The 18,996-nt window shown below is 40.1% G+C and overlaps 2 protein-coding genes across 2 annotated transcripts; one reads left to right on the top strand and one right to left on the bottom strand.

Annotated features, from left to right (window-relative positions):
* Positions 1 to 4,614: 4,614 nt before the first annotated feature.
* On the bottom strand, positions 4,615 to 5,340 carry EV154DRAFT_429121 (uncharacterized protein; the record flags this gene model as incomplete). The annotated part of the gene is made up of 1 exon (XM_051596452.1): positions 4,615 to 5,340. A coding segment is annotated over one exon (726 nt), but the record flags the coding sequence as incomplete, so codon positions are not given.
* A 796-nt stretch (positions 5,341 to 6,136) lies between these two features.
* EV154DRAFT_524549 (uncharacterized protein) lies at positions 6,137 to 7,662 on the top strand (the record flags this gene model as incomplete). Its single annotated transcript, XM_051603203.1, has 2 exons — positions 6,137 to 6,601; positions 7,222 to 7,662. Coding segments are annotated over exons 1-2 (520 nt in total), but the record flags the coding sequence as incomplete, so codon positions are not given.
* Between the last annotated feature and the right edge of the window lie 11,334 nt (positions 7,663 to 18,996).

Raw genomic sequence — 18,996 nt, 5'->3', positions numbered from 1 at the left:
TTGCCGGATTGGTTAAATGTCGCGATAAACGGTGAGATCGAAGAGATGGAGGGGAGCGTAATAAATAAAAATAAATAGAACCGATAGAGAGGAATCGAATGCAAGAACAATTTCTGATGGATGTATCGAATTCACCGAGATATTGTTGAAACAAGAGTATGGATGCAAATACCTTTTGTAAAAATTCTTTAAGGGAAAGTACCTGATAACGGATGGATAAAAGCGAAAGAAAGCTTTCCGCTACTACTGAACGGTATGAATCGAAAAGTCCCTTCGGCTTACTCTGATCATTGTCTACTCTCAATCGATCTTGTTCCTTCCCGTGTTCATATTGGTCCCGGTTGCTGGCGTTTTAACCCAACTTTATTGGATGATGCTGACTTCTTGGTGTTACAAGACAAAATTGTGGCAGTCTTTCATGACTCTGTCTTATGTGTTGATAATCCGGGTGTCAGTCATGACGATAGACCGGTCACTGTTCAGGATATCTGGGAATCTCTTAAGTCGTCACTTAAATGTCGTGCTCAAAACTATACTCGTGGTTCTAAACGTCGCTTCAAGAACAAGGTCGCGTCGTTACCACATGAGCGTACTCTTATGTTAGCCAATGTCACCGGCGATAACGGCTCTCCCAGTAACGTAGATAATACTATCAAACTTGATGAACTTGACCAGCTTATTGATAGTCGGATTCGGAAAGAAACGCGTGAATGCATGCTTCGGTCTGCCACTCGCTGGCACGAGCTAGGTGAACGGAACAACAAATATTTCTACCGGGTTATCAAGGAGCGCCAGTTTAAGCAAACTATACAGTCTTTGAAGTGTTCCGCTACTGACTTGGTCCTAGGGAAAGCAGATGATATTATTCGGGAGGCAAGAGGTTTTTACCACGCGCTATACACACCCAATTTAATTGACGATGCAGCTGTTGACTCTCTCTTGGCTAGTATCCCTGATGATGTGGTGTTATCCCCTGATGATTCTGAATCTTTTGTGGAACCTATTCTTATGGACACTCTTCAATATCTGGTCAGTCACACTTCCCTTGGTAGAAGTCCTGGCTTAGATGGTCTTCCGTTTGAGGTGTACAAGTACCTGTTCAAAACTTCGGCTGACTTTCGTACCATGCTATTAGGAATTCTGAATGATGCACTCATAGGTGTGTATCCAATCTCTTGGCAACAGACTCGTATGGTTCTGCTCTATAGGAAAGGTGATCCAATGATGCTGAAAAACTGGCGGCCTTTGTCTCTAATCAACAGCGATGCTAAACTGTTTACGAAACTTCTGGCCAATCGTCTTAATGTGGTCCTGCCTCAACTAATCAATCCATATCAAACTGGTTTTATGCCAAATCGGTTAATCTCTGACAATGGCTGGCTAAACCAAACTTTTATGGCTAATGCTCGTAACGTAGATCCTGATCTTCCACAAGTCTCAGTTTAACTAGATCAAGAAAAAGCTTATGATAGGGTCCATCCGGATTATCTCCGCAAGGTTCTTCTTCGGTTTGGTCTTCTTTTGACATTGGTAGATTGTCTTGATACTCTGTTCTTTGGTACTGAGATATCTATATCAATTAATGGCTGGTTAGGTGTGCCTATTTGCCAGTGACGTGGTCTTCGACAAGGTAACCCTCTTTCGCCGCTCTTGTTTAACTTGGCCTTTGAACCTCTCCTTAGGTCAATTTTGTGTTGTGCTGATCTTTCTGGTGTTTCTCTGCGTAGTGCTATAGCTGGGTCGAGTTCATCTCCTTTGGTGCGTCCGGTATGGCTGGATACTCCTTCATCCTCCGATCGTGATTTTATTAGCCAATCCGTGTTAAATCCACCTCCCCGGCTTAAGCTTTTGAGTTATGTTGATGACTTAGAGGTTTTCCTTTCTGGTCCCGGTGAATGGGATATCCTGTTGGATCTTCTTCAGTCTTATGGCTCTGCTTCTAATGCCAAGGTTAATCTTGACAAAACTGTCGTCCTATCTTTGTCGGGTGTTCGGCAGGCTTGTTGGAAAAACATCACTAATTCCGCCAAAGTCGAATGGCATGATTCCTCTTCTGTGGGTTCTGTCCAGTATTTAGGCTATCCTCTATATCATACAACGAGTCAGTTGGAATCATTTTTGGAAGATATTCGGGTCAAGATACTTCGGCACACACAAATGCTTCGTGGTCGGCCCCTCTCTTTGCGTGGTTCTGGCCTGATAGCTAATTCTTTGCTTCTTAGTCGTCTCTGGCATGTTCTTCGAGTGGTTCCTATACCAACTAAGTGGCTAGGCTCGGTTAAGTCAATTGTTCGTGGCTACCTCTTACCTTTCTGGCCTAGGCCTGCAATGTCAACTCTGACCTTACCTCGTAAGTTTGGTGGTGTTGGCCTTGTTGACATTCATGATCAAAGCTTTAGTCTTCATCACATGTATGTGCAACGTTTGGTGTCTGGTCCCACTCCAACCGACATTGTGTCTCCCTGGATAGTTCGATGCTTCCAAATATACTCTGGTCACTCCTCCATTTTACCATGGTTCATCTTTCCCGCCAAGTTTACGTCAAGTCTACAACCTATTCCATCTATGACTCATCTTTATGGTTTACTGGCAAAATTACCTACACTGAAACTCTCTTCTACTTGGTGCTCCCGTTGGTACTTGGATCTTCTACTGCAATGTGCTATTTCTGTATCCGCGGCCGTCAATGGTCGGGCTCCCACCTTAGTTCCGTCAAGTATTCCACTTCGGTATCTGATATCTGATATCTACTCTTCGGATCAAGAAGAAGGTAGTCTGGTTTATAATCACGTGTCTACCAAGACAAAGGTCCGTGAGACTATTCGGGCCTTGTTCCCCCTTGAAGGTTGCTTTGCTGCGACAGGCTTTTTGCCCAATGCCATACTTCCTCAGGCCCAGCGTGATCTTCTAACGCCTAGTTGGTTACCTGACCTCTCCAAATGGTGTGTGCCAAATGGTCCCTGGAACTTTAGTACTGTCGCTGGTACCCTCCCACGTGAGCTTCGGTGGTTTTGGCATCAGGATCGTTCCAAGTTTGATTATCCTCCTAAGGTCCCGGAGATTGTACCAACACGATGTTTGCTGAGACCTGTTTTGTGGCGTCGTTTCTGGACTCTTAATTTGACCAGTAAGGCTTTTACACCTTGGTGGCGGTAACTACAAGACTGTATTGGATATCGCGCTAAGCTACATAGACGGTCTCCTCGGAAGTTTCCTAGTGCTACCTGACCTATATGTCTAGTGTCTTCCTTAGAAGATCTTTTTCAGTTTGTGGTCGGCTATTTTGATAAATGGCAATTTTGGAGCAACGTCATATCGCTTCTTGAAATAGGTGACGACTTTCAAAACGAATACGACGTCTGATCTGGCATGGTCTCTCTTTGTTCTATTAAATCCAAACTTCTAAAGCCTGATATTTTCGTTCCATTAGGCTCAGCTTTTAGTACAGTTTGGAAATATCATTGAAAGTGTGTTATGGAAGACGGCCTATGGAGCTCTCACGAGGCCTTAAACATGTTTCAACAAGACCATTCTGTTCTTATTGCTTCGACCTTGGCAAAGTCAACAGTTCCAAAGATTAGTTTAGTCACGCCTTCGGGCTAATTTATAATTTGTACATAATTTAATAAACTTACAGTTCATACAAAAAAAAAAAAACAGTATAATTTACTTTCTAGTATAGTGTAAATTAATCCCCTAAAGTCTCTAATGTTTATCAAGAGACATAATGGTTTATCTTTACAGTAATTGATTTATCTTGTTATTAAATTCTGAATGTCACGGTAAAGGATCGTTAGTCATAACGGTTGCGGACGTATTACAACATCGGTGAGTAAACAACTGACATCAAAGTTTCGACACATAATTATTACTCTGGATAAGAACATCTAAAAGCAATATAAACATAAATCACCAGATTCATGTCATATATTAGAAACATTCAATTAATTTCAATTTACAGGAAATTCACTTGAAATTTTTTTTTTTTTTTTTTTTTTTTGTATTAACAGTGAGTTTATTTAGCAATGAAAAAATTATAGAAATCGAAAGGGAAAATTAAAAAAATTATTTTTTAACAACCTTTGTCTTCGTGAACAAATTATGACCTTTTAAATTGGATGGTGTGCGAACCACCAATTTGGGAAGCGGACCTTTAACGCCTGATTTCGGGACAGAATGCTTACCTAAAACCGAGCGCTTGGCACCAGCAACTTTTATAGCGCCACTAGTAACTTCGACCATCGGACCAGCCGTCGAAGAAGCAGGAGTGGTAGTATTGACGTGATTGTCAACCTCCATGGATACACTCGCAACAGTGGTTGCAAACTTAGAAGCTGCAGAGCCACTTGGTTCAACCTTGGGGGACGTAGACACGTCAGAAATATCTGTGTCCGAGTCAGACAGGACTTGAGCGTGGAGGCTCTCAACGGTGGGGGAGGGAAGATCAGTTGAGATCTCATCCATAACAGGCAGTTCTGTAACACCAAGATTTTTCTTCTTACAAAACTTGGCGGTATGTCCACTACCATGACACGAGAAACATTTGGTTTTAGCCAAATCCGGGCATTTGGACCGTGCGTGTCCAGCCAAACGACACCAGTGACAAACCGTGGGTGCACCTTTAAATGTTGCCGAAGCAAAACAGTCCCATTCCTCCAAGTACAAATTATTTGTAAGTGGCTCATTCTTGACCTTGTCACCAGAAACATCTATATAGCCAGCCGAGATATCAAGGATAACCGACAGCTCACCTTCAAAATACCCACCGCAAGTGTACTCTTTCACCTGGTACACTTCACCGTAATAACGCAGAGATCTTTTGAGGTCCGCCAGAAACGTATCCTTGTCCGGAATTCGCAAAAGAGTCATCTGGACATGCACAAGTGTATTGTTGCCACTAGGAACAGAAGGAGAGCCTTTAAACAACAAATTCTTGTAACTAACACCGTGAGTGATTGCCTTTGTAGTGCTTGTTGGCATTACAAACTTAACTTCAACCATGAATTCACCAGCAGAGCGAGTACCATAATTGCTAATAGGACGAAATCCCTGGACAGCACCACATTGATCTTCAATGAGTTCATAAGCTTCTGTCCGATGCTTAAAAAGTGAAGCGGGGAACGAAAACAAAACAGAACCAGGCGTCAGTGCTTGCTTGACAATAGAAGCAGCTTGGCGTACCATAATCTGGTAATCAAGTTCAGGATGATGGAAAAGGGTGTTACTTTTCAACTTGAATTGAGAATCAGTCTCGGCAGAGACAGGAAGTGGACGCAGGACTTTCTTGGAGGCACCGCGAGAAGCCACAGTTGACCAGGAAACATGATCTTGAGTTGACATTGATAAATGATCCAGAGGAAAAATTAAGAATGTCGATTTTATATGTGCAAATACGAGAGAATGTTTTCACAAATGTCTTAAATGTCGAAATTGAAGGCGAGATCGAAGAGATTGGTGAAAGCGTAGTAATTGAAAAAGATAGAGCTGATTGAGACGCGTCGAATACAACAAAAATTTGAACGGATTGAACGATTTTTGATGACGGATGGATGGGATAAAGATTTGGATGCAAATACCTTTTGTAAAAATTCTTTAAGCGAAAGAAAGCCTGAAATTCACTTGAAATTCTTATGGAATTTTTGTAGAATTCATATGAAATTCTTGTAGAATTCTTAGAAATTCAAAAGGCATGCACGTGAGAGAGACACGTGACATTCACATGATATTCACATGACCATCACCTGATTTTCACGTGAAAAAAAGTCATTGGCTATACCGGGATATGTGCAAGTATTTGTGCATATTAACTAAATGTAATTTAAACAAACATGCAGTGGTTGTATTTGAAAAATGCTTGGTACACAATTATTATTTGACATGCACACGTTTAAATTTCTTTTTAATTTAAAAGCCGGGTTTTTAATTGGTTAAAGACCCGAATCGCCGCTTAAATATGAATTTTTCGAAATTTTATTTTTGATTTTACTTTTTTTTTGGGTAATTATACGGACACCGTTTTTTTTGGTGTAAAAATAATTAGGGACACCGTTTTTTTTCCGGGCCGGACTTTTTTTTTTTTTTTTTTTTTTTCACTGTAAAATATTTTCAGGGACACCGTTTTTTTTTACGGACACCGTTTTTTGTTTTTTTCTTTTTTTATTATTAAACACGATTTCACAATGACTGAAATGACCGAAGAAATGTTGAACGAAACTGAACTGCTTATTCAAGCACTTCTTTCCGAGTATAACGATGAGGAGAACATTAACGATGGCTTTGAAGAAATGTCTACCAATGTTAGCAAGAAAGAACGCAAAGACGCTCCTGTCAAAACAGGTCTTATGGACGAGTTTGACTGGAACACGGTCAGTAATGTTGAAGAAGAGGAAGTAGAAGCTGATGAAGAAGGAAGCTATGAGACTGATTTTCCAGTCCCATCTTTCGAAGAGACTGTTGGTAGCAGTGAAGCTGTTGTTGGTATGAAGGAGGCTTTCGAGAAAGAGTTTCCAAATAAGAAGACATTTGCCGATAAGAATTCTGCAAGAGCGGAAATTCAAGAGTTTTGCAAGGCTCAAAACATCCCATTCGAAACTTTGAGAAGCGACAAAGTGTCATGAACCGCTTAGGTTTCAGTTGTTTATCATGCAAAATGTCTCAGATCATTATTGAAACCCAACTAGCCCATTGTCCCTGTTCCACCTGTTCCACCTGTTCCCTGTTCTCTGTCTCCTGTCACACATGTCACTGTCAAACATCACTATTGTATCCTGTCTAACGTCTCTGTTCCAAATAATGTATCTCCGTTATCCCTTGTCCTTGTCAAACCCATTTAACACCCGTTTCCTTTGTACCTCTGCCTTTGAACTCCCTTGTAAAACATTAATAATATCAGCCCATGTTATCCTCTGCATCTTTCCCCGAAATTATCTGTATCTATGCCCGCTACCCCAAAGATGTCCCAAACTCAATATGTCTCTGTATATCTGATCCCCGAACCCTTGTTTACCCGATCTGTCAATTAATATAAATAACAGCATGTTTATTTATTCTTATTTCTGTATTCAAGATCTTATCTATTTTTCCTGTTTCTTTGAATAAACCTTTTTCTACCCACATTCCTTTTATATATTTATTAATACTAATAGATATATAATTTCTCGTTGCCTTGTCCCTCACCTTAATAATCATTCTGTTCTGCTCTTGCCCCGCCCCGCTCCTGACACAAAGTCTATATCAAACTTGTATGCAAGCACTTTGGAGATTATCGCAGCACCAGAGGTGTAGAAAGTATGTATTTTTCGACTTCAGTGATCTTATAATTATAGTAAGAAAGTGAAAAATAGAAGACGGCAATGATGATGAGGGTGGATTCAGGAGACCCAACCGAAAGACAGGTAAGATTGGGTGTACAGCCTTCATCCACCTAAAGATGGATTTGAAGGACGTGGAGAATCGCTGGTTTGTGAGTAAGACGTGCTTTGAGCATACGCATCCTGTCAGCAATAACCGCAAGATGTACCACGTTAACAGAAAATTGGAAGCTGAAGACCAGGAATTTGCGATCAAGATGATGCAAAGTGGAAGCACTCCCAGTGCAGTCTTGGAGGTAAGGGATTTAAAAATAAATAGTGGGTTTTGTAAGGAGTTAGTATTGTTTGTGATCTCTTTTAGTTTAAATAAAGAAATATTATACGTAAACCGTAGAACAACTTACAAAATAAGACGATACTTGCAGTTAAATATAAAATGTTAAATTGCTATTTTGTCTATAGATGTTGAGAACAAGAGACGTTTGTAATGTTACTGTTACAGATCTCACGAACATTCAACAACGATTCTGCAGAGATGATAGCATCTTTATGTGGGATTTTATAAGACGCTTGGAAACAACAAATCATCATGTTAGATAATTGACAAATGAAGACAATAGAATACAATCGATTTTTTTCATCCATGAACACGGCATCGAAGAAGCTCGTAGACTGCCAGAGTGCATAATTATTGATGCTACTTATAAGACAAATTCACATAAGATGGTCTTATTAAATTTCGTTGTTGCTGGTGCTTTGCGTTCGAAAGAAAAGCCAAAACAGCTAACAACCGTTCCTATTGCCGGCTGTTGGATGGACAAAGAAACAGCGGAGAGATACCAATGGGCTCTACAATGTTTTAGAGATATTGTGTGGCCTATTGGCACAAATGAAAATTTGTTACCCAAGTGTTTCGTTACCTATAACGAAGAGGCTTTGTTAAAAGCCATAAAGTCTGTTTTTCCTAACAGTAAGCAGATCCTTTGTTGGATACATATTCAACGTAATTTTCTTCTTCGGTTTAAAAAAAATTTAACATCGAAAGTAAAAGCAAACAGTAAGCTATTATGCCAGCCAGATTCAATGTTTTTTTTTTTTTTTTTGTATTAACTGTAAGTTTATTAGATATAGAAAGAAATTATAAAATTAGCCCGAAGGCGTCACGAGACTATCACTACGAACTAAAGGGGATTGAGTTTCCAAAGTATCAGCAATAAGTACCGAGTGATCTTGTTGAAACATGTTAAGAGCAGCTTGAGAGTTCCACAGATCACCATCAATCACACAGCGCCAATGGTATTTCCAAAGTGTTGCTAATCCAGAGCCAAGAATAACAAGCATATCCGACGATAGAGGCTTTTGGTTTTGACCGGAGAGAGATACGAAGCCGGACCAAATATCAAGTTCAGTCTCGAAAGTGTCACCAATGTTAAGAAGAGAGATTACGTTACACCAGTACTGCCACTTATCGAAACATCCTACCACAAAATGGAAAAGTCTTCGGAAGAAGAGACTAAACATATAGGGTAGCTGGCACACGGATACTTAGTAGGAGACCACCGGTGTAGTTTAGCCCTGTAGCCTATACAATCCTGAAGTAGCCGCCACCAGGGAGTGAAAGCCTTACTCGTCATATCCAAGGACCAAAAGAGCCGCCATAAGGAAGGCCGAAGTAGAAACCGGGTTGGAACCACTTTAGGTATGACGGCGCGAATCTCAAAATTCGTACGATCTGGATGCCAATACCAACGAAGATCACCTGGACGTATACCAGAAACAGTAACCATGTTACCATGGCCTTGGGGGATAGTCCAATGATAAAGCGCTGGCAGCCATGCTGGGAGCAGAACATCGCGGTTTGATTGATTATGCAAAGCTGTTGGAAGAAAACCAGTTGCAGCAAACCAGCCATCGGATGGATACAAAGCTCGTCGAACCTCTTTCACTTTGCTAGCATTGACGACACGTGTATTTTGCAAGTTATCCGTAGACTGATTCCAAGATAAAATATCGGAGACCAAATACCGAAGGGGCACAGAAGAGGGTACCAGTGTCGGAGACCAAGTATTAACTGCATCACCAACAGTTACAACACATTGCAGAGGCAGATCTAGAAACCATCGAGCAGACCATGTGTTGGACAAGGAGAGTGGAGGAAGCTTCTGTAGAATTTTGCCTAGTTGAGCCAGAGGGACTATCCGTTTTAGTGAATTTTGAAATTTAGTCGGATATAAGAACCAGGGTAAAATTGAGGCGTGACCGGTATATAACTGGATACCACGAACCAACCAAGGAGAAACAAAATCAGTTTTTTTCGGGCCGGAGATCAACCGTTGAATGTAGATGTGTTGCAAAGCTAGTTGTTGTAGATGCACATCGACCAAGCTAACACCACCGAATTTTCGCGGGACAGACATAGTAGACATGGATGGCCGCGGCCAAAAAGGAAGTAAATAGCCACGAACCAGAGCTTGGACAGAATCGAGCCACTTAGTTGGAACAGACACCACACGCAAAATGTGCCAGAGCCGACTTAAAAGCAGAGAATTGGCAACAAGACCTGATCCACGCAGAGAAAGATTGCGCTGACGTAAGATATTGGAGTGCCGCAGTATTTTAAGACGAGCTTCATCCAAAAACGAATCGAGCTGCGTGGAGGTATGGTACAGAGGGTAACCAAGATATCGCACCGCACCAACAGAACTAGAATCATGCCATTCGAGACCTTCAGATTGAGCAATGTCGACCCATTCAGCATGACCAACACCGGAGAGAGACACCAACACCGTTTTGCTAAGATTAACTTTGGCATTAGAAGCTAGACCGTAGCAATCCAATAAAGATTTCAAAACCGGCCATTCACCTGGACCAGTTAAAAACACCTCCAAATCATCAGCATAACTTAGTAATTTGACAGGACGAGGAGGGTTCACCACCGACTGACTGATAAAATCGCGATCAGATGAGCTAGGAGTATCAATCCACACCGGTAGAACCAGAGGACACACCGCCGAAGACACCGCACCACCACCAAGAGAGACACCAGAGAGACCAGAGCACGCTAGAATGGACCGAAGAAGAGGTTCAAAGGCCAAATTAAAGAGCAGAGGAGAGAGAGGATCACCTTGCCGTAGACCTGGAGACTGAGGTATGGGCATTCCTAACCAACCATTGATAGAGATGGATATCTCAGTACCGAAGAACAGAGTACTTAGACAATCCACCAGCGTCAAGGGAAAACCAAATCGAAGAAGCACCTTGCGGAGATAATCCGGATGGACCCTATCATACGCCTTTTCTTGATCCAGCAGAACTGCCACCTGAGGAACATCAGGAGCCACATCACGAGCATTAGCCATAAACATTTGATTTAACCAACCATTGTCCGAGATCAATCGATGAGGCATAAAACCAATTTGGTAAGGATTGATCAGCTGAGGAAGAACAGTATTAAGCCTATTAGCCAGAAGTTTTGTGAACAACTTTGCATCGCTATTAATGAGAGAGAGCGGGCGACAATTTTTGAGTAACATTGGATCACCTTTCTTGAAAAGTAAGACCATCCTAGTTTGTTGCCAAGAAGAGGGAAACACACCGATAAGAGCATCATTTAAAATACCTAGCAGCATCGTACGAAAATCAGCCGAAGACTTGAATAGGTATTTGTACACCTCAAAAGGAAGACCATCCAAACCAGGGCTTCTACCAAAGGGAGTATGACCAACCAAATCTTGCAGAGTATCCATTAGAATAGGATCTGTCAGCGAGTCTGAATCTTCTAGAGACAACACCACATCATCAGGAATACTTGCCAACAGAGAGTCAACAGCTGCATCATCAATTAAATCGGGTGTGTATAGCTCCTGGTAAAAACCTCTTGCTTCCCGAATGATATCATCTGAATTCACCAAGACAGAACCAGTAGCGGAGCACTTTAAGGATTGTATAGTCTGTTTAGACTGACGCTCCTTTATAACTCGGTAGAAATACTTGTTGTTACGTTCACCCAGTTCATGCCAGCGAGTAGCAGAGCGAAGCATACATTCACGCGTTTCTTTCTGAATCTGATTGTCAATCAGTTGATCCAGCTCTTTGAGTTTCGAGGAATCAACCCAGCCAGATTCAATGTATTCTTTAGACTAACTCAAACTACAATCAAATAGATCCTGAAATGCAACTTGAAGTTCGCAGTTTTTTAAAGATTGTTCAGAAGATGGCTTTTGTTTGCTCCACTTTGGAACAATTCAAAGCTGCAAAAGCAGAGTATGATGCTTTTGTGTCTCGGCCCGACCTTTGCACTAAAGATGGTGCTATTATTATGCGAAAGTACTTGGAATTGTATGTAGTCATTTTAATTTCATTTATGCTTATGGAAATATTTAATGTTCTGTCAAAAATCAACTAAACTATTTTCTTTAGCATGATGAAAAAAGCTAGATTTTGGGCAGGCTACCATGTGAATGCACTCATGCACATGGGTAATCGAACTTCCAACAGAGTTGAAGCAACCCACGCTAATATTAAGCGTCACGCGCATACTTCTTCCGGAGGTATATCTGTAGTAACTGACAAGATCAGCGCATGGACCCAGAAACGAGTAAAATTTAACTTTTTTTTTAAAATTTAATTACATTTTATTCTCAGTATTCGCAAAATCATTTGATTATCATAAACTAACTATCATATGTAGGAGGAGTACCGAGATTTACAGTCTACGAGAGAAGCATTGTCACAGCAAACAATGCTACTTGATTCTGACATCATGGCCAAAATCAGCCTTATAAAATTGAATGTTACTAGCTTTGCCCTTGAGAACATAAAGTCGGAGCTTGTGGAAATGAGATTGGATAGCGAAGACAAAAACCACAAGACTCATTTCCTTCCTGGAGAAAAACCTTGCCTTTGCTCTTTAAGAAGAAACTACAATCTTCCATGTAGACATTCCTTAGCTAAGCTGCTTTTGGAAAACAATAATATCATCCCTCTGAAAGCAATTTCCAAACGATGGAGAATATATTACATCAAAGGAAGTGGTAAGATTTTTATTTTTATTTAAGTTTATGAATAATGAGCTCCAAACATCTAGTTGCCACCATTGCCGAGGTTCAACAAGATAAACCGGAGCCACCACCAGTTTGTAGTGACGACCCAAACAGCCCTCAAGGTCGTTTGATGTTGAGATTTGAAAGATTTTCTTTGCTGTTGAAAACCGCCAGTAGTCAACAAGAATCGGAAGACGTTATCAAGAGAATTGACGAATTATACAATGAGCTTGTAGGTAAGTCATCTGTGGAGTCAGCCCTTCCTCCAGCAACTGTTATTTCTCAGAAGGGCCGACCAAAGAGCACCAAGAGAGAAAAGTTGGGAATAGAACATGAAGACCATGCCATCAAACAAGAGTCTAAGAAACGGAAGGCTGATGAAATTCCTGACCTACCAAAGAATAAACAACCTAAAAAGCAAGAAAAAAAAACAAAGACTAAACCAAGTGTGGCAACCAGCCTCTTGAAAAACGTCTCCGTGAAGTAAGTTTGTTCTATTACAACAACAAAAAAATATCTTAAGATTAACCGGTTGCTGTCATAAAAGATACAACAACACGCATATAGATACCGTTGATAGTAATCCTGGTTTGCTCCAACAGTTACATCCATTGGACGCTGACCAGGCTTTAGCCCTTGTCAATCCCCAAGGTGATGGCAACTGCGGGTTCAGAGCAGTGAGCCTTGCATTGTTCGGCCATGAAGAGGGTTGGGTACAGGTAAAAAAATCAATGCTCAATACTCTCCGTTCCTACCACAGCGTTTATACAACTATCTAGCTGGATATCAAGTATTTCGAAACGAAATTAAATACGAACAAGTCTCCGTGTCTCGATTCTGAGGATCATTTCATGTGGTTTGATACTATTGGTTGCCCACAACTCGTCGCAGACACATTTAAACGACCAGTGGTCCTCTTAAGCTCATCACCTAGGATCTTTAAAAAAACTGGTATTGAATATGACGATGAAGGAAATGTTGTATACAACAAGTCGAGACAAACTTTTGTTCCTTTTTTCGAGTTAGACACTCAACATTTGACTAACCCGATCATCATCTTCTTGAGTAACTCTCATTTTTATCTTTTAGAACGCAAAAGCAACATCAAAAACAACAAGCCAATTGCCTATGAGCATTGGCCCGACATTAGTCCCGTTCACAAAAAAGCTATGACAGTTCACAGGGATATCTGCACAAGCGATTTTTCTGATTTTTATCAAAATATTTAACTTTTTTTTTTTCTCTTTTCCATCATTTTATAACTCAAATATATATTATCCTTCCTAAAAACCATTATTTGTTTTCTTCGTTCTACCATGTTTACTAATATTATTTATCCCTTTACTCATTAATAGACGATGTCCGTGTCCTCAAAAAACGGTGCCCTTAAAAAAACGTTGTCCGTAGAAAAAAAAAAAACTGTGTCCGTAAAAAAAAAAACGGTGTCCGTAAAAAAAAAACGGTGTCCGTAAAAAAAAACGGTGTCCCTGAAAATATTTTACAGTGAAAAAAAAAAAAAAAAAAAAAAAAGTCCGGCCCGGAAAAAAAAACGGTGTCCGTATAAGGGTAACTATACGGACACCGTTTTTTTTTACGGCACCGTTTTTTTTACGGACACCGTTTTTTTTACAGACACCTTTTTTTTACTGACGGCGCCGTTTTTAGAGATATTAGTTCATTTTATATTTGAAAAAGATAGAAGTTTTATTGGGGTTAATATATATCGAGTAGGAAAAAAGAAAAATGGGCTTAAGGGTCTTGATAAAACTCAGAGAAATCACTTGTGCAAACATCTCTGTGCGTTGTTACAACTATTTTATGAAGAGGGCTAACTTGCGGCCAATGTTCATAGTCGATGGGTTTTTTGCTCTTTACGTTGGTTTGGCGATCTAGAAGATAGAAATGCGAGCTTGTTAAAAAAATGATGATTGGATCAGCCAAGTATTGGGTATCCAACTCAAAGAAAGGGACAAAAGTCTGACGGGATTTGTTATATACGATGTTACCGTCAAGATCACGTTCGATACCGGTCGTTTTAAATATTCTTGGAGAAGAACTTAACAGAACCACGGGACGTTTCATTGTATCTGCAACTAGTTGCTGGCAACCGATGGTGTCAAACCACATATAATGGTCCTCCGGGTCTAAACAGGGAGATTTTGCTGCATAAAGTTTCCTTTCTAAATAGTTCATGTCCAGTTGCATGGTTTCATAGACATTTCGATATGACCGAAGAGTGTTGAGCATCGATTTTTTGACTTGAATACAACCTTCTTCATGTCCAAGTAGTGCTAGGCTGATTGCTCGAAATCCACAATTACCATCACCTTGAGGATCAAGTAAAGCTAGAGCTTGATTGGCATCTAATAAATCCAATTGTTTAAATAAACCAGGATTATTGTCCAGAGTTTGGATGGTTGTGCCGTTGTATCTTTCAAAATAACGTAAAAAGTCAGTTTTGAATGCTTCAACACGTGTAATAAAATACTTACTTCAATGAAATTTCTTTTACCACGTTTGATGGAACAGTTTTCTTGGCTTTCGTCAGCTGCTTCGTATTTTGTTTTACTTGTTTTATTTTTGGTGAGCTATCTACGATATCAGCCTTGCGCTTCTTGTTTTCTTAATGGTATCGTCCTCGTGCTCTAGTCCCCGCTTTTCTCTCTTATTGCTTTTTGGGCGGGCCTTCTGGGATACCACAGTAGCAGTAGGAAGTGCGGTTTCGATTGATGACTTGCAAGCAAGATCATCGTACAAGGCATCAATACGCTTTAGCATACTTTCTTTCTCTTGCTGACTGCTGGCCGTCTTTAGCAACAGAGAGAATTTTTCAAAACGGATCATCAGACGGCCTTGGTAGTCGCCCGATTCGTCAACGGATTGTGTTTTCTCACTGGCTTCTTTCGTTATCTCAGCGATGGTGGCAACTGAGAACATTAATATTAATAAATATTAGAATTTAATTTAAATATACAACCCATTAAAGAGTACTTATCACTTCCGTCAATATAATGGATTCTCCATCTTTTTGAAATTGCCTTAAGAGGCACAACGCCGTTGTTATCAGAGAGTAACTTTACCAACACGTGTCTGCACGGAAGATTGTAATTTCTTCTTAAAGAACACAGACAAGTCTGTTTTCCTGGAAGTGCGTGGCTCTTATGATTCGGATTTTCGCTGGCCAGTCTCAATTCTACCAATTCCGACTTTATACTCTCAAGAGCAAAGTTGGTGATATTCATTTGAAGTTGACTGACTTTCGTCATGATATCAACAGCAAGTAAGCCTGCCTGCTGTGTCAACGCCTCTCTCGTGGACTGCAATTCGCGGTATTCCTCCTTTATTACATTAATTATTTTTAGTGAGTCTCGATTTACAGAGTACAATAAAAAATACTTACCCGTTTCTGGACCCAAGCGCTGATTTTACTTGTTACAATAGCCATACTTCCAGAAGACGTATGGGTGTGACGCTTGATGTTTGCATGAGTTGCCTCAACTCTGTTGGATGTTCGATTACCCATGTGCATCAGAGCATTGACATGATATCCTGCCCAAAAATTTGCCTTTTTCATCATGCTAACAAAGCCATTCAGTTAATTCTTGACAAAGTAATGAATATTTCCACATAAAATTAAATGGTACATACAATTCCAAGTATTTCTTCATGACAATTGCACCGTCTTTAGTACAGAGTTCTGGCCTGGATACAAAAGCATGATACTCTACTTTTGCATTTTTAAATTCATCCAAAGTAGAGCAAATAAATGGCATTTTTTGAATAATCGTCAAAAAACTACGAACTTCAAGCTGCATTCCGGGATCTATGTTAATTGTAATTCGAGTAAGCTGAGAAGATGAAAATAGTTTGTCTTTATAGTAGCTTACTGTCGGCCTTCACTTTCGAGCTTAAGTTCTTTTTAAACCGAAGAAGAAAGTTGCGCTGGATGTGAATCCAACAAAGAATTTGCTTACTGTTGGGAAAAACAGTTTTGATAGCCTTCAATAAAGCTTCTTCATTATCGGTGACGAAACATTTCGGCAACAAATTTTCAGCTGTACCAGCAGGCCATACAATATCTCTAAAACATTGAAGAGACCACTGATATCTCTCCGCTGTTTCCTTGTCCATCCAGCAGCCGGCAATAGGAACGGTGGTCAGCTGCTTTGGTCTTTCTTGAGAGCGCAAAGCTCCAGCAACAACAAAATTCAATAATACCATCTTGTGTGAATTGGTCTTATATGTGGCGTCGATTATAACACACTCAGATAATTTACGCGCTTCCTCAATCCCATGTTGGTGAATGAAGAAAATAGATTGGATTCTATTATCTTCGTTAGTTAAATATTTAACATGGTGGTTTGTTGTTTCGAGGTGTCTAATAAAATTCCAAATAAAAATGCTGTCATCTCTACAGAACCGTTGTTGGATATTCGTAAGATCGATCACATTAACGTTGCAAACGTCTCTTGCTTTTAACATCTACAAACAAAACGATTTATTTTAAGAAACAATATTTACTGCTAGTGTCGTTTGAGAATGGTTTTAAAGTATGCGTATAATATGTCTTTATTCAAAAAAAATAGATCACAAATAATGCTAACTCCTTGCAACATCCTACTTTTACTATCAACTTCCTTACCTCCAAAACTGCACTGGGAGTGCTTCCGCTTTGCATCATCTTGATTGCAAATTCTTGATCATCTGCTTCCTATTTCCTGTTAACATGATACATTTGGCGGTTGTTGCTAACTGGGTGCGTGTGGTCAAAACAAGCCCTGTTTATATACCAGCGATTGTTCACGTCTTTGGTATCCAACTTGATGTGAATAAAAGCTGTACAACCAACCTTAACAGTCTTACGATTAGGCCTTTTCAAGACACCCTCCCCATTATTATTGTCTTCTATTTCACTTTTTTAATCAAACTAGATCAGCCATTTACTCAATGCATACGTACTTTCTTCGCCTCTGGTGTTACGGTATTCTCCAAAATGCTTGCATACCAGTTTCATGTAAACTTTATCGCTTCTGAGTGTTTCAAAAGGCATGTTCTGAGACTTACAAAACTCTTGGATCTCGTATTTGGCCGACTGCTTGTCAGCGAATGTTTTGCTTCCAGGAAACTCCTTTCCAAAAGCCTCTTTCATACTTACGACAGCTTCGCTACTACCAACAGTCTCCTCAAAAGATGGTACCGGAAAATCAGTCAAATAATTTTCCTCGTGATCTTCTGCTGCATTCTCTGCGACACTGATGGAGTCCCAGTCAAACTCGTTCAAGAGAGCGTTTTTGCCGGGATTTTCGTGTTTAACGTTCTCATTCTCTAATGTTTGCTCGAAGCCATCGTTAATTTCAACATCATTACTGAACTCGGAAAGAAGTGCTTGAATTAGCAAGCCCTTGTCGCTGATGTCTTGTTCAGTCATTTCATTCATAGTGAGATTTTCTTAAGAAGTAAAAAACGGTGTCCGTAAAAAAAACGGTGTCCCTGAAATTATTTTATAGTGCAAAAAAAAAAAAAAAAAAAAATCCGGGCCGGACGGAAAAACGGTGTCCCTAAATATTTTTTACACCAAAAAAAACGGTGTCCGTATAGTTACCCCCGTATAATTACCCTTTTTTTCTGGCCGTGTAATGATGGCTGGACAGAAAAGAATTTTTACAAAAGGTATTTGCATCCAGAAAAGGCTTTCTTTCGCTTAAAGTTTTACAAAAGGTATTTGCATCCATACTCTTGTTTCAACAAAAGAATTTTTATTAAAGGGCTTAAAGAATTTTTACAAAAGGTATTTGCATCCAATCTTCTTGTTTCGACGATATCTCGGTGAATTCTATCCATCCATCAAAAATTCTGTTTGCATTCAACGCGTCGTTGAATACTCTATCTTTTTCAATTATTACGCTTTCGTCCATCTCTTCAATCTCGACCTCAATCTCGACATTTCATGAAAACTACGTAAGAAACTTAAATTTTCAATTCCCGATTCCAATTTTGAAAATGAATGACCTGGAATCAAATGATCGGTTGTCTTGGACAACTGTTGTTGCTCGTGGTGCCTCCACGAAAATTGTACGTCCCGTGTTTTCTTCAAAGACTCAAGACAAAGATTATAAACTTTCTGGTACGGTAATTTACCAGCATGTTGACCTGGAGATTCAAATTTTGGCCCGTAAAGCTGCAGCTATTGTTCGTCAAGCCTTGACTCCGGGTTCTGTTCTGTTTTCCTTTCCCACTGCCTTGTTCAAGTTTCGCGCTGATGCTTATACCGCAATTGAAGCAAGTTGTGGTAAAATTGCCGGTGTCCGACCGATTAGCATGTACCGTGGTAAGTCTTCTGGAGATCTTCTGGTGGAAGTGAAGTTTTCTAATGCCGCTAGTACTACTAAGGCTGTATCTGTTGGGGTCATGGTTGGTGAATTGTGCTTCAAAGCATCTCCTTCAAGTGATAGCATGTCGAATAGTAACTTGGTGCACGTCAAGTTAAGCATGCTTCGTATTCCCGATGAAGATAATTTTGTGGCCGATCTTCAAAGATCTTTGCGATATTACGGTATGGTGTACCAAATTAAAAAGTTCACCTACCATGGGTTCTTTGAGGGTGAGATCTCCGTTATCTTGGATGTTTCCTCTGGTTATGTTAA

The sequence above is a fragment of the Mucor mucedo genome (genome assembly GCF_025094135.1).
Source record: "Mucor mucedo strain NRRL 3635 chromosome Unknown EV154scaffold_131, whole genome shotgun sequence".
Lineage (NCBI taxonomy): Eukaryota > Fungi > Mucoromycota > Mucoromycetes > Mucorales > Mucoraceae > Mucor > Mucor mucedo.
Note: the sequence above shows the minus strand (reverse complement) of the source record. Positions and strands in the feature narration are given on the sequence as shown.